Source organism: Elgaria multicarinata, chromosome 11, assembly GCF_023053635.1.
Source record: "Elgaria multicarinata webbii isolate HBS135686 ecotype San Diego chromosome 11, rElgMul1.1.pri, whole genome shotgun sequence".
NCBI lineage: Eukaryota > Metazoa > Chordata > Lepidosauria > Squamata > Anguidae > Elgaria > Elgaria multicarinata.
In genome coordinates, this window is record NC_086181.1 from 42755868 (window position 1) to 42772529 (window position 16662).

The following is a 16662-nucleotide window of genomic DNA, read 5'->3' on the forward strand; positions in this document are numbered from 1 at the left end:
GGAGTCACTGAAGCTATCCCCACCCAGAAAAGGAGCCAAAGAAAAGCCAAAGAACATCCACCGAGGGCAGCAACCAGCAGCAACACATTCATGGGCTGAAGCCACTGCCCTGGTATCTCCTGAGGAGAAGCCGCCATTCTTCACAGACAAGGAGTGGAATCTTCTGGAATTCCACATCATACACAAGAAAATCCAGCATGCATGGGGCTTGCCCTCTATTGTTCTGAAGTCCTTAAATACCTTCAGCTCCTCTTCCCTTGACATACAGAAGCACATTCAAAGCTCAGCAAAGAGTGTGACCAAGACACATCAGTGGGGTAGAAGAGAAGTGCAAACCATTGTCCAGAGTCTCTTATTCCTGAGTGGAGATGCAAAAGAGGATCTGGAAGCTCACCTAAGGAGGAGGACAGCGGAGCACCGATGGGGTCTTCCTAAACGGGTTCAGGAGTCACTGGGGGGATTTCTGCCTCCCAGTCCCCCTTCCCAATCTGAAGAGGGTCATGGACCACCACTATTGTTTTGCCAGTGCAAACACTTCCAGGTGACTACAGATGATTCCCAGGCTGAAGATGACAATGAAGATGCACTGGAAGAGGCTGAGAGCAGGAGAAGGACAACAGAGAAAAAGGAGACCTTCCATCAAGAGAAGCCGGAAGCAACTAGACCTCCGTGCTTCAAAGCATGTGTGGTATTATGGCCTGAGGCGAAACTGCCATTCCTTGCAGATGAGGCCAGAGATCATCTGGAATTCCACCTCCAGCATAAGAAGATGCAGCATGCATGGGGCTTGCCTTCCACCGTGCTGAAGTCCCTGAATGCCTTTTCTCCAATGACCCTTGGGACACAGAAGCGCATGCAAGGCACAGGAGGGAGTACTACTGAGGAACTCCCACAGGAGAGAGGAGAAGTGCACATTGTGATTCAGATCCCCTTGTTCCTCAACCTGGAGATAAAAGAGCGCTTAGATGCCCATGTGAGACATGTGACTGCAGAGCACAGGTGGGCCCTTCCGGAACGAGTTCAGCAATCGCTGAGGGCTTTTCTGCATCTGAGGCCGCCTTCGCGATCTGAGTTGGATGAAGAACAGCCTCTGTTGCCAAGTCAGCATGAATCATTCCAGGTGCCAGCAGCTGATTCGCAGACAGACGATGACAATACAGATGTGCTAGAAGAGGCTGTGCCCAGAAGAGGGGAAATGGAGAAACCGGAGAGGAAAATCTACTGTGTGAGAAAGGTAATACCAATGACACCTGTAGGCCCGGAGGCACCCATGTTCTTATGGACTCAGGAGAAGCTGCCTTTCCTCACTGATGAGGCCTGGAAGCTTCTTGAATTCCATGTCCAACACAAGAAACTCCAGCGTGCGTGGGGCCTTCCTTCCTCTGTTTTGAGGTCTTTGCATGCCTTTGCCCCATTTCTCCTTGAGTCGCAGAACCACCCTCCAGCCATGGGAGGAGAGACGATAGCCCATAACCTTCCACACAATAGCGAACTACATATTATGACTCGGAGCCCTGCATCTCTTTGCCTGGAGACAAAAGACCACCTAGAAGCTCATATGAGAAGTATGACTGCAGAACACAGGTGGGGCCTTCCGAAACATGCTCAAGAAACAATGAGGGCATTTCTGCTTCCAGTGCCAACTTCCCATTCTGGAGGAATTGGGCCCCGAACTCAGCCCCATGATGCTAAATCCCATGAGGTCCAACCCCAGTTTGAGGCCAGATGCTCAATGCTGAAATCCCAGGAGGCCCCAGAGGAAACACAGAGAGAGAGACTGCTGGCAACAGCTCCAGCTGAAACCTCAGCTGTGACCCATTTTATAGACTGTGTAAGGGAGTTGCCTTTTCTTGCAGATGGTGCCCGGGACATCCTGGAATTCAACATCCGGCATAAGAAGATGCACCACATGTGGGGCCTGCCGGCCACTGTTCTGAAATCCATGCATACCTTTGCTCCAGTTCCCAAGGAGAGCCCACAGTTGGCAACAAGAGTGAGCATTGATGCAGTGAGACCCAAGGACATGGTTGTTACAGATGGTGCCAAGAAATGGTTGGGAGTCAAGGAAGTCAGCGTTGCTCTCCAGCAGCTGCAGTTCTTACCTTCAGACACAACAGCACTTCTTGAAACCCATATCAGAAATCGGATCTTGGAGCACAGGTGGCACCTTCCCAAACTGGTTCAGGAGTCAGTGAAGGCATTTATTCATCCAGCAGAAGAGGAGGAAGAACAACCTTCAGTGTGTCACTGTGGCCGGGCCCTGTTTCAGACAGAAGCAGGAAAGAAACCCAGCTCAACCTCAGAGAATCCACCTATATACCATTCAGAACTGTTTTACAAGATCAACCAAAACAGGGGAATGGCTTCTTGGCTGGATGCTGAAGAGCCATCTTTCTGTCCTGTTACAAAAACCCTGCATTTCACAGCAATCCAAGGTCCAGGTGGCAGCCAGAATGCCAGAAGAGAAGACCCCCAAATGAGCCCAGTGCAGAAGAAACCTTTGCAGAGATCGATGGTGGAGCTACATCTGAAGAAAGACGTGCAAATGCAGAGTTCAGGGATTCCTCACTTTTCCAATGTGGCACTTAAGAAAAGAAGGCCAGAACAGCTGGGATGCAGCTCCAAGACAATGGCAAACAAGAGCCTCCGACGAGTTGGGGTGAATGAGCCTCAGTCTTCAGATGTTTCAGATGCTGGCTGGGAGCCATCAGGGTTTTGTAAGACAGACAAGTGCCCTTGTAAATGCCATTTGCCACCAATAAGGAGAGACTCAGTGTCCTCATTGCAATTGGTTGCAGAGCAAAGATGGAGGCAAGAAGAAGCCCAGGGAAAGGACATAGAGGCAGGGTCCTCTTCTCTGACATCAGAGGACAGTGAAGCCCAAAGCTCTGGTTCTGTAAAGGAGATAGATGGAGGTTCCTCCTCTCTCCCATCAGAAGAAAGTGAAGCCCAAAACTCTAGCTCAGAAAAGGAGATAGACACAGGTCCTTCTTCTCTGCCATCAGAACCCCAAAAGTCTAGTTCGGCAGAAGAGATAGAGGCAGGATCCTCTTCTCTGCCATCAGAGAACAGTGAACTCCAAGAGACTAGTTCAGCGAAAGAGATAGCAGCAGGGTCTTCTTCTTCCCCATCAGAAGATAATGAACCTCAAAAGTCTGGTTCAGCAAAGGAGAAAGAGTCAGGATCTTCTTCACCCCCCTCAGAAGATAGTGAGCTTGAAAAGTCTGGTTCGACAAAGGAAAAAGAGTCAGGATCTTCTTCTCCACCATCAGAAGATAATGAAACCCACAACTCAGGTTCAGCAAAGGAGACAGAGGCAGGATCATCTTCTCTGCCCTCAGAGGATAGTGAACCCCCAAAGTCAGATTTCACAAAGAAGAAAGAAGCAGGTTCGTCTTCTCTGACGTCAGAGGATAATGCACCCCTTCACTCTGATTCATCTTCTGGAGAAAGCATGAGGGATGCTTCCTTCCCAGAACAGGAAATTATCAAGATATATGACAGGCCTTTGGGAGCAGATAATGCTCAACAATACAATGCTCTCACCTCCCGGCAAGCCTTGGATTCCTCCATACAGCTATGTCATGTTACTGAATCTCATCTTTCCTATGAGGACATAGTGGCCAGGCATTACAGCCAGGCAGGTAGAGAGTGCCAGGCAAGACCAAAAGGCAGGCTGCGAAGAAGTAGAAGAAGCAAACTTGGCTGCACCAGGAGGAAGAGGAAGGAAGTGAACTGGCAAATTCTGGGAGATGCAGGTTCTGTTAATGGCACAGGGCACCAGGCTGCTTCTAGAGCAGGACATCTAAACGGGTGCCCTTTGCCTTTGAAGCAGTGCCCTTTGCCTTTGGAGGCCATGCCTCAGTTCAGCACAAAATGTATGTGGGAGAGAGTGGGAGAGAAGGACAGTCATAAGGAAGGTGTCACAGGGAGCAAGTGGCTGGGAAAGGAGAAGGGCAGCAGCAGCCAAGATGCAGAGGAATTGCCCAGGCAAGAGTTTGCGAGACAGAGATGTGCAGGTTCCCTGACAGCTAATGCATCACGAGGACCTCAAGATCGCAGGGCTCCTACCTCAGTCGCCCTGTTTAGGGAAGCAAGAAACATCCTTGGCAATATGAAGCTACACATCATGTCAAGGGAAGCAGCTTCCAAACCATCTGAACAGCTCGTTGCACCTCAGTCATCCACAAATGAAAGGACCAAAGCTCCAGGGCTCCTGGGGCAATGCTCAAAGGGTGTATTCCTCCAGGAGGAAAGGCATACTTCAGTAGCTGTAGAGGGGACAGGGATCTTGGTGTACGGTAGCAAGAGAGAAGGAGTTGTTCTTGGACAGGTGTCCATGGTAGAGCCTGAAGATGGAAAGCACACAAAAGCTGAGAAGGAGGAGAACAAAGAATTGCTGAGCTGGCAAATGGAGGAAGAACCTCCTGCTGCTGAAGGACCATTAGTGGATCATGAGAGCAGCCAGGTATTTGGGACACCAGAAGGAGGAGACGTCCTCAGATCAGAACAAGCCCAGCTCAGCAATGAGCCTGGTGCTGAGAGATTGTCCATCCTCGGTGGAATCCTGGAGAGGAAATTGTACCTACGTGAGGGGCTGAAAATCTGGAAGCAGACCACTGGGAGTCCAAGGGTTGCATCAGAAGAGAAGAGCAAGAAAGGAGGCCCAGGGAAAGCCATGAGAGAGAAATGCTGATCACGAGATCCTCCCCCTGGGTTAACATGCAGCGCACAACGTCCAGAGAGGATGGAGGATGTCACATCCAGCATATATATTTTTTAAGAAGACAGGAGCTGGAGCACATCTGCACTCCAGTGAAAAAGAAAGGTTTTTAAAAGCCCCGACCCCACTCCCCACCCGCTCCTGATGGCCTTGATTCCCTGTCCTGGCTCCTCGCTCTGATGACCTTCGCTACTCGCAGGGAGGAGCCTAGGAGAGAAGAAGCCAGGATGGGTGGCCATACCACTCGTGGTCCTCAGGATCATCCTGGGACTGCAGGAAAAACTGCAAAAATGGGTATGGCAATATTCCAGGGAAATGGAGGGATCATCCCTCCCTGTTTCTGAGATCCCCTGTGCATCATGTGGATGCACAGGGACAATCCAGGGTTTTCACCTGGTGCAGACCTTTTATCATCTAGTGTCTCCATTTATCATCTTCTTCTTAAATGTGATGCTAGTCTGCAAATCTCCCAAGCTAGCTCCTCCTGGATGGAGTTGTTAGGTTGCCTTTGACCCACGTTTGAGTCCCCCGCCCTCAAGTTCTTTCCATCCTGAATATGAAGAATATTGTTAAGGGTTTTTTATCAAAAACAAAACTGAACCAAGTCTTGACCCATCTCTAATAGTAACTGAGGACATCCAATCATGAGGCAGCTGCACAGGAAACAGCCTCTCCCACCCAATGATATTAAGTCCTGCTGTAGGAAGGATAAGTTGAAGTATTGTGCCGGATGGAGCAGCCATGGATACCACAGGGAAATGAACCACATCAAGAAATCTGGCCTCCTTAAGTATGTACCAACTCTTAAACAACAGAAAGCCATTCAGTAAACTATTCCAATTAACCTAAAAAGAACCAGAAGAAAATTGCAAAAAACTGAACTTTGGAAAAATGTAAGAATTTGAATTCTTAAATATCATTTCACTTCCAGGATTCCTAAATATCTAGAAACCTTCATAAGTATCCAACAGAAACCAAGTGGACAGTTTCTATTTTAATTTATGCATGAGATCATATATAAATATAGTTATAGTTAGTTACATATGTGTTCACCAATCTATCTTCCTTAGAGCATTATACCCCACACAAAGTAGCATTTTTCTAGCATTTCTTATCAACTCGGAACAACTGGTGAAACAAAAGAGAATAAAAAGGACTGACATTCCAATCCATAAATATTTTGTTTTAAATATTTATATGCCACTGATTTCAGTAGAGTTTGCTCCCAGCTGTGTGCATTTGTGGCTGCAGTGAAAAGTATTAAGACACCTTTGACCCATCTTTGTGGCTCAGTGGATATTATAGGCTGTGTTTCAGGGGTGGGGTTTTTTGTCATGGTTTGTATCACTGTGGACACCACGAGTGGCACCATGAATACCAGCCATACATACACCAAACTCAACCGTTTGCATCTTCCATGTGATAATATCCGTATCACACAGAAAACGAAGGGCTGGTGGAGTTAACATGTCTCATGTTGCCTTTGATAAAGAAAGAAGGTAAAAAGATGTGTCGTAGAATGAGAGGACATGAGACATCTAAAGTGCAGAACATTACTAATCATATTTGCATCTTCAAGGACCTAAGGGTGACACACATGGAGTGATCTCATTTTATCATCCCAGTAAGCCCCATCATGTGGTTCAGGCTGAGAGACATTGACTTAATGCATTGAGCCAAGCTGAGCAGGGATTTGAATCCAACAATCCCTTGTTCCATATGCCCATCCGTCTCCCCACAACAACACCACAGTGCCTCACCTCTAAGGGCCTGGTTTTTACCTACAGAGAACATCAGGGCTTGGTAGATGCAAAGAGAGAACTGCAAACACAGAGAAAGGAGGCAAACTATGGCTGCCACCCATAAAATAGTTCCGGTAGACTATGGCCGTAGCTAGACCTAAGGTTTATCCCAGGACCATCCTGGGTTCGATCCTGCCTGAGCGCTGGATGCCCTGTGTGGCACTTAGATGAACAGGTTTGACCCCAGGACAATCCTGGGATAAACCTTAGGTCTAGCTATGCCGTGAAGATAATATCACATGCACCCACAACCACATAAGGACAATAATGACCACTTACCAATGTTACCATCTCCATGTGATAAGTGCGAGCGAATGTTGTTAGCGGCTTCTCTCAGAAAGCATAATAGTTTTGAAACCCAACTAATGCCTTTTTAAACCCATCAAGTGCTGAGATCCATATCTCAAGAATAATCAACGGTTATCAAGGGACATGTTCAGGCATCTGTAAGGAACCTAAAGCAATAGGGCATAAAACAAGCACAATTATTTCCTGAAGAAGCCACAGTTGGTATTGGACAGGAAGCCTGGTTTCCTTCTGTTTCCTCCCACAAGCTAAGCAAAAAGTTTATAAATGTCCCAAAGGTTGGTTAGGCAGCTAGGATACAGCGAAGAAAATCATGCATGTGATCAGTCATGGGAGTGGCAGTGTAGCAATGAAGAGGGAGGTGGGTTGTTGCTGTTGTTTTAGTTTCTCCAAAATGCTGTTGATCATATGAAGTCAATGTTCCTAATCCAAATCTAGTATCATAGATTTCCCTCTTTGGATTCAGTCCTGTTTTTGCAATAGAATTGACTTAATTCTTATGGAGCAAGAAAAGAAAGCCCACGTTTCCATGAGATCCTGTTGCAAACATTGCTAGTTGGCTGGGTGATCCATTCTGTACCAAGATGTTTGGTAAATGTTTGGAGAGCAATAAAGACCCAGTGCCCATGAAGACCCAGCACCCATTTTCTGTATCTGGAATCTAGCGGTTGTGGAAGGAACAATGTGGTTGCCCTGGATTCATTAACCCTTACCTCTCAGCAGCTCATGTAGAGCAACTATATTTTCTTTCAGCTAGCTAAAATGAGGTACTTTGGAGGAATCCATTTGGGGTGTGGGGCTCTACCAACCTTTCATCACCTTGGCTCTCAAGACTTGGATCAGTTCCCTGTGAAGTGGACTGAGTCAATCTGTTTTGAGTTGGGACAGTGCATGGATTTTCAGTTTTTTTTTAAAAAAAATGCACAAATAGAAATGTGTGCAAATGGCATTCAAAATTTGTATTTGCGCAAAAAAAAAAAAAAAACAGGAAAAGTTCCTAGATTTCGGGAAAATCTTGGCCCGCAAATGCAAACTGAGTTGGGTCCTCAATGGGAGACTGTCAATCCCCAAAAGGACCAGATGGACGTCTCTAGCTAGAAGTTTGTGAATCGTCTAAAATCCAGTGTGGAATTATCCATTATGATGAATGTAGGTGACCAATGGATGTGAATGTGTTCTCACTCAGTTCTCTGGATCCATTGAAATTTCCCTATTGTTGTAAAGAGGAGGACTCACCATACTTCTGCCCAGGCCTCTGCCCCAGTTCCAAGAGTAGGCATGAAGAACTCAGGTTGTGCTGATTCACACATCACTACCAGGGTTGCAAAGAATTGGGTTCCACTAAACTTACCTCTCTAGGAGATGAGACACATAACTAGGGATGTCAAGGAATCTGGTGTGTGTGTGTGTGTGTGTGTGTGTGTGTGTGTGTGTGTGTGTTGTTCCACAAGCTTTCACTGGATTGGAGCCTGGGATTCAGGCTCAATCACCCCCGCATTGGGCCAACTTGTGGATTTTCCAGGTAAAAAAAATATAATCAACAAATACAGAAATGTCCTCTAAACCATTCCCATGATAACACAGAGGACAGGTTTGCACTACAAATGAGGCATTGTAGCAGTATACGGGTCGTCGCTTCACCTGAACAATTGTGAAAATGGTTGAGAATTCATCTTTGATATCCCAGTCTTTTATAGACACACACGTAGACTAAAATGCTCTCTATCATAGATTATATTGTCCTTAACCAAAAGATGGCAGTAGAGACTTAGGTAACCAGCTGTTCCTTTCTGCATCAAACCACAACTTCAAAAATAAATAAATAAATAAATAAATAAATAAATAAATAAAAATCTCCTGTCTACAAATTCCCAACAGAGAGCTGAATATGGAATATGAGCCAACAGTGTGACGTGGCTGAAAAAAAGAGCAAATGCTATTTCAGGATGCGTTAATAGAAGTATAGCTATGAAATTGCCCAAGGTACTGCTTCCCCTCTATTCAGCCCTGGTTTGGCCTCATCTAGAGTTTTGTGTCCAGTTCTGGGCACCACACTTCAAGAAGGACGCAAACAAGCTGGAAGGGGTTCAGAGGGGGGCAACGAGGATGATCTGGGGTCTGGAAACAAAGCCCTATGGGAAGAGGCTGAAAGAATGGAGCATGTTTAGCCTGGAGAAAAGAATACGTAGGCCTTTGCTAGACCTACCTTAAAATCCACGATGGTGGAGGGGAGAGCCCGCGATGCAACTATCGTGGGCTGTCACCCTAGTCTAGACATCTGACGCGAAAGACCGAAAGGAAAGACCCATCGCGTCCTCCATTTTTTATTTTTTTAAAGGGGTGATGCGCATGAATGCTCGTGCACTCAGGTAAGGTTTTTTTTTTTTAATTGATTTTCCCGCTCCACCCACCCTGCGCCCCATGCGCAGCTTTCCCCCTAGGCAAAATTATGCAAACGAAGCGAGACAATTGTCCTTTCAAGAAGAATGGAAAGCCTTTTCCCAAGATGCATTAACTTCAGAGAGGCTAGTTTTGAGGCGGCTTCTGACGAAATGGAAGCCGGGCCGACTTCCTCTAGCCTTCCTTTTACTCCGCCAATTTTAGTCAGTGGCATACTCTAGGATCAGCTAACCTGTCCATGCTCTCTCCAGAAGAATGTTGGCTTCCCACTGACTGTGTATTATTTGCCCTTGATGAGATAAGCTCTGGAGAGGGTTCACTCCCAGCAGGTGAAGAGCCCATGAGAGCTTTCTCCCCCACTGGTACAGACTGGCCTGTGTCTGGCGCCAACTCCTCTACTTCAGAGTCCGATTCTGACGGATCACCTGAAACACCTTCTTCCAACCAAGGGGGAGCGGAGCTAGACATGACAGTAGGGTAGATGGAGAGCATACGTAGTCCCATAGAACTCCATGGAAGCCATTGAAAAGTTTCCTCTACATAGCCTCCTCTCTTTACTTCCATAGCCCTACATGTTTATCTGCACAGCCCACACCAGTTTCTATTAATTGGTCATGCTCAGTGTGAAAGACAGAGTGAATCCAGGAATTGGCTGTTCTGTTGATGGAGGCCTTGTAGCATGATTGGGCAGAAGCTAGATCTCGAGATGTGTGGGACTTCCATTCCCAAAAGCTCCTTCCAGCATTGCAAATGGTTGGGAATGCTGGGAGTTGAAATCCAAAGTTTCAGGAGATCTATTTTCTGCCCACCTGGAGGGTACCAGATTGGGGAAGATTGGATTATGCAGAAACAAATGTGCAATGGCTTTCTTGGAATCTGGTGGGACAATATGCATCCCCTCCAGCCAGTCACATTGCCTGCCCTAGTGATGGACCTATTATTAGTATGGCTGTAAACAAGAAAACCTTTTAATCTTTCTAGCCAGTTTGGCATTTTTGATATCATTTGGAGTTCTCAGCCAGTCAAGTGGAGTGTGGTTGTTGGACAGATGCTCCATTGATTTGGTCACTGTATTTCTCTCACATAGTAATACATCACAGTGTCTGCAGCTGTCAGGGAGATCAACTGAAGATACACTTCATTTTTTGAGGTGTCCCTGGTGATGGTGGTTTGACTGCTGACTGCTGGATTATAGTAGTTGATTCCTCCACTTGCAGTAGTATGAATGTTACCCATCCATTCCAGACTTTTCCCTAGAGGCTGTTGAAGCCATCCCCAGTAATGATCACTGACTTGGGCTCCAAGGACTATCCAAGCTTCACTGATCCTTCGTCAGACTGATCATGAAGAGATCCTGATCATGAAGAGATCTGGGCCCTCCTCTGTGTGACAACCTTTTAAGTATTTGAAGTATTTCATGTCTCCCCTCAGTCTTCTCTTCTCAAGGCTTGACATGCCCAGTTCTTTCAATCTCTCTTCATGGGGCTTTGTTTCCAGACCCCTGATCATCCTCATTGCCCTCCTTTAGCCGTTAAAGCTGAAGGACCCTTGCCAACTTTAGCTAGAGTGACTGGATATAAAAGAGGGCAGGGCTCCTGCAGCTTTAACTGTTGTAGTGAAGAGGGAATTTCATCAGGTGTTGCATGCCTACAAATGACACCTGCTGAGATTCCCTTTTCTATACAACTGTTAAAGCTGAAATGCTAGTTCTTCATTTGTTGTCTGAATATATTTAGTGTTAATCCATTGATAAATGGAGGTATATGAAAGTTTTACATCAATAAATACTGGTGCCACAACCAAAAAGGCTCCATTCCTCAAAAGACACCCACCAGATGTCAGCCTTATCCGAAGCAGAGTGAGAGAAGGAACAGACAGGAAAAGGTGATCCTTAGTCAACAGCCAGATCCCAAGCCCTTCAGGGTTTTAAACATCATGCTCCCCCCCCCTCAAAAAAAAAAAAGATGAGCCACACTGATCTTCACCAGGTGGAACTTCTAAACACCCTTCAAGATCAAACTGGTGTTGCAGTATATTGAAAAAGCTTCCCCGCCCCCCACAGGGCATTCTAACCACCCACTGCTGCTACCCAGTAAATTCAGGCTTGGGAGCCTGGGGAGATGGGTCAGTCCAACTCCTCTCTCCTTCTTAAATGCTAGATTGGACTCCCAGTATTCAAATCCTAATCTGGCTCCTCCTCCTTAAATAGCATTCCCAAATGTTATTCCTCCATGACCTGCCTTAGACAGATTCATTCTGTACAAATAGAGAGAAGAGACAGAGGAAAAGAAAGAAAGAAAGAAATATGCCATCCATTTTGTTTTTTCTCATTCTCCTAAGCATCCCCTCTGGTAAGATTGTGTTTTTTAGGATAAGGACTAAAAAAAAATTATTCCAAGCACAAAGAAAATCCAGATGATGACTTAATTTATGCCCCTTTTTTGTAGGTATCACCTCCAGTCCACAGCTGACTCAGTCTGATCCAATAGAGATGAAGCCTGAAGCTTCCTTCAAACTGACCTGTTCTGTCTCTGGTACCCAAGTCAGTGACTATTACTGGGAATGGAACCGGCAACCTCCAGGGAAAGGGCTGGAATGGCTCGGGTTCATTCGGAGCACTGCAGCAGGAGCAACCACCCAGCTCAATCCAGCACTGAGCAGTCGAATGAGCATCTCCAGGGACACTTCCAAAAATGAAGTCTATCTTCAGTTGAGAACCTTGACAGCTGCAGACACTGCAGTGTATTACTGTGCAAGACGCACAGCGGAGCAGAGCAGTGGCGCATCCATGCAAAAACCATCCTCAAAATCAACCACTAGTTTAGCAGCTACTGAATCTCTTTCTCTAAGACCTCTGTTAAGCTAATTTGCTACACGTGTGCTGAAAATCACTCCCCTCTCTTTGACTTTTTAGGGATAGGGTTAGATGCACCTAGGATGATCCACATTGTTGGGAGGCCATCAAGGCCTGGCCAGGCCAGCTGAAGGGCATGGACTAGATGCTACTAGTATTTATTATTTATTTAATTAGAGAAATCTTCAAACAGTAATTTATTATTCATCACAACTGTTGTGATGAAGAGGGGATTTCACCAGGTGCTGCATGCCTACAAAGGACACCTGCTGAAATTCCCTTTTCAATACAACTGATAAACATACAGAAGCCCTGTCCTCCTTTCCATAGGGTCACCCTAGTCCAGGCCCACACCAAATGTTAAGCCATTAATGTTAAATTCTTCCTTGAGGCCCATGAGTAGTACTATGCTCTGCCTCCATGTCATGCTCGGCCACCGTATTTTGACCGTCTGTCTGAGCTGTGGGTCAGGACAGGTTGGAAAGGCAGCCTACAAATCAGATTATTAGCACCTTTCAGGAGAGCAGGGCAGCTACCTGGACAACAGTTCTCTTCTCCAACACCTTGTTCCCATACACCATCATCTGCCACCTGATGCACCAGCCTCACTCTGCCTAGTGATAGATCCAGCCCTGGATAGGAAAATTGATATGGAGACACCTTCATATCCACTTTATACTAGACTGACAAGATACAAAAGCAGGCAGGGCTCCTTATATGCCAATTCCAACTCTACTTTTGTATGATTTCGATTTCAAAGCCTCAGAAAACTGTCCCTAATCTAAGCCATATTCTCCTTATCTGAAAGGAGGCAGCAGAGACACCCACAGTCACCAGTTTCTTCATCATGGCAGACTTTTATATCTTTTGACTGACAAACATATGCAAATTCATCTCAAAGAGCCTCCTTTTTAAGCAGAAAGTACCATCTCTTAGAGACATACCAGTTCTCTGATCCTTCATCAGGCCAGTCCAAGATAAGGGGGTGAAATACTGGGAAACATCATGAATTCTTTCGTGTGGTCTTTCCTTTTCTTAATTGCTCACCCACTATGTAAGTATTTTGGAGGGATAGGCCTGAGCTCATACATTCTTATTGTATTACATATACCCACTGTATTATTTCCCAGGACACATACCACATGCAAGGACCACAGTAATATCAATGGGACTCTCATACTTAACCCAATACACCGAAGGTCCCATTCAGGAATTTAAGTGAACAGAGGACATGTGCAAGACCAACTTTCTCCTACTTTCTACATGGTACATCAGTGTTACCATCTCCATCCATTTCATGCATCTTCTGAAGGACACCTTTCCCCCTGAAAATCCATGCACTTGAGTCCCAAGTATGAAATGAGCCTACACTATGAATGTAACCTTTTCTGATATGTTTCTAAAGGTGTCCTCTCTGAGATGCAGTTGGTCCAGTCTGGAGGAGGAATGGTGAAGCCTGGACAGACCCTCAGTCTGACATGTTCTGTCACATTTTCTAATGCTGATGAAGAAGATTTTGATAGCTATGCTTGGAATTGGATCCGGCAGCCTGATGGGAAAGGCTTGGAATGGATGGGAATCATAACCACAACCCCCCTTCTGGATAACCCTGAGGATGCCAGGAGGTATGCTCCATCTCTCCAAGGCCGGATCACTCTCTCAGCCGATTCTTCCAAGCAAGAGGTTTACCTTCAACTGAACTCTCTGACAGCTGCAGACACAGGCACTTATTACTGTGCTAGAGGAGCACAGTGAGCAAAGTCAGGCAGAGATCCAGACAAAAAGAGTTGAGGAAGTGGTTTATGAGCACATTGACATTGTGCTCTGTTAGTGTAGTAGGCATTATAACAACCCGGTCTCAATGACTCAGCTGACAAGGGTAAAATAACCTTTAAGACATTTCCATGTGTCTTACAATATTGCTATTTGGTGCACACCTATATTCCTTTTGAGCTCCTCCTTTCCTGTGTTCCCACCCATTGCTTAAGGCCCTCAGAGTCTGCTGCAACTGTGTAATGTGAAATATTCTGCCACACACCAGGGGATCTTTTCCTTTGCCACCCCTCAGATGTGGAACAAGCATCCAGCTAAAAGTCCCCTGCTGATTTCTTTGAATGCCTTTAGGCAGGCATGAAAGACTCAAATATTATTGTACGCCTTCCCTTTTTAGAATCTTATTGTTGACTGTTATATATTGATTTTATGATGTCGTTTTTATTGATTGTTTTATCTTTTTAAATTGGTTTTTAACCAGTATTGAGCTATTGAAGGAGAGCTTCAGCACTATTTGCCGCAACGGATTAACATGGCTTCCCTCTGGGAACTGTTAAAATGGAGGTGCATCACAGAGGTGCTGTCCATAAAGACTGCATGGTGATAGTCAGTGTTATAAGCAAATTCAGAGACTAGGGCATATGGAAGCATCCAGCTCCAATGGACTCCAAAACTCCAGAGAGCTGCTCTAAATGGTTTCATATAAACATTGAATATAGACGTTGGGAGACAAAACGAACCTCTGGAATCCCCTTTGGAATCTCGTTGACTGGGATCCAGTCAAAGAGAAAAATTAAACAGCCAATAGAACATCCATCCCCAAATCCTTTACACCAGGTTTTAATTCAGTATCTGAATTTATTCAGTGGTACAGCCCTCTGCGTTTTCCTAGAAAGGGCATTTGACAATGTTGTTTAATGTTTTTGTAAATCACCTTGAAATTATTGATAACAAGGAGAATATACATTAAAAAAAAGAGTTGGTGTCACAACCCAGAAGTCCCTGTAACTCATAAATCCCTGCCACATTTTAGTCAGTGTGGGAATTCAAAGCAGAACTTAGGGACGTCCATGTGGGACAAAGAGATCCTACCAATTAATATTTCTCAAGAAGATGTAAGTCAATTCCATGTAAATTGCATTACAAGTTCCATGTAGATTGCATTACCTAGTCTAATGTGATGCTCTACGAGACCATACCTAATCTACACGACAACCTTAAAATAACCCACTCATCAATGTTATCTAAAGTGAAATGGGCCAAACTTATATTTAGCCAATGACAACAAGGACAAATAAATGTTGGAGACTATGAAACAGTTTAGCCCTCTGGTTATTTATTAATTTATTACATTATATCCTGCCTTTTTCTTCTTCTTGGAAGGAACACAAAGCAGGTTATATTTTCCTCAGCCTTTCCATTTTATCCATTTTAGCCCAATTTACAGGTTCAAATCCATTCTCCACCTTACATCCTCTAGAAAACAAAGGAAAAGACAATTTATTGCAACATAATCTGCCTCAATGGCTGTTCTGAAGACAAAATCAGGGGCTGGGGGAGCTTAAAATGGTAGTATTTGGACATACAAATAGAATAGGGAAAAGAATGCCCTCATTCCAGCAGGCCTACCAGTTGAATTTTAAGATGCCTTTTTAATAATGTGCTGCTTTTAATAATGTATTAGTTTTAAATGTTTTAATCAGTTATATGTATTTTATGGTGTTTGCATTTGTGTTGTACCTCGCTTCAATCCAGAGGGAGAGGCGGGTAACAAATAAATTTATTATTATTATTATTATTATTATTATTATTATTATTATTATTATTATTATTATTACAAGCCTTCAGAAGAACATTTTGAGTCTAGATCAATACAACAAACCAGGTTCTATTCCCAGATTAACCAGTTCTCAGCATTGCACACAAAAACATGCAGATTGGAGTTGAGTGAGGCTGCTGAAGGTACTTTTTATTGATGACTAGGTATTACCCCCCAAGGGAAAATCTCTCTCTCTCTCTCTCTCTCTCTCTCTCTCACACACACACACACACACACACACACACACACACACACACACACGTGACTTTGTGAGAAGCAATGAGTAATGAAACAGTAGAGCTCATGAGGTGGAGATATGCACTCTGGGACCAGCCCTTGGAGAACAATCCCAAAATGAGAACAATCTCCCACCTTCTCTTTATCCAAAAAGTGGCAGCAGAGACACCCACAACCACCACTTCCTTCCCATGACACACTCTTAAAGCTCCTGACTGACAAACACATGCAAATCCATACCCAAGAGCCTCCTATTTAAGCAGAAGGAGCCACATCTGAGAGACCTGCTGGCTCTGTGATCTTGCACCTGGCCAGTCTGAGATAAGGGACTGGTATACTGGAAAACATCATGGATCTGTTTGTGTGTGTTTTGATTTTCTTAATAGCTCACCTATTCTGTAAGTATTTTGGAGGGATAGTCCTCAGTTCATTCATTCCTACTGTAGTACATATCCTCACTGTTTGGGAGTAAATCTTGTCCATGCCCACAGTGATGTCACTGGGAATTTCAGATTTCATTCTATACACCTACAGTCCCATTCATCTGAACAGGACTTGGGCAAGACCAACTTTCTCCATCTTTGTACTTGCTATGTCATTTCCATTTACTTCATGCTTCTTGTAAAACTGTATAATAAAGAAGTACTATGTCCCAAAGATGCAACAAGACTACTTCAAGTGCATGAAGCTAACCTTCTTTTCTCATTTGTTTCTCAAGGTGTCTTCTCAGAGGTGTACCTGATCAAAT

The 16662-nt window shown here is 44.9% G+C and overlaps 1 protein-coding gene across 1 annotated transcript; it reads left to right on the forward strand.

Annotated features, from left to right (window-relative positions):
• Nucleotides 1–11517: 11517 nt before the first annotated feature.
• LOC134405982 (uncharacterized) lies at nucleotides 11518–13840 on the forward strand. The gene is made up of 3 exons (XM_063137211.1): nucleotides 11518–11582; nucleotides 11679–12008; nucleotides 13491–13840. The coding sequence occupies exons 1-3, from the start codon at nucleotides 11537–11539 to the stop codon at nucleotides 13838–13840; spliced, it is 726 nt and encodes a 241-aa protein (XP_062993281.1). The 5' UTR covers nucleotides 11518–11536.
• Nucleotides 13841–16662: the final 2822 nt, after the last annotated feature.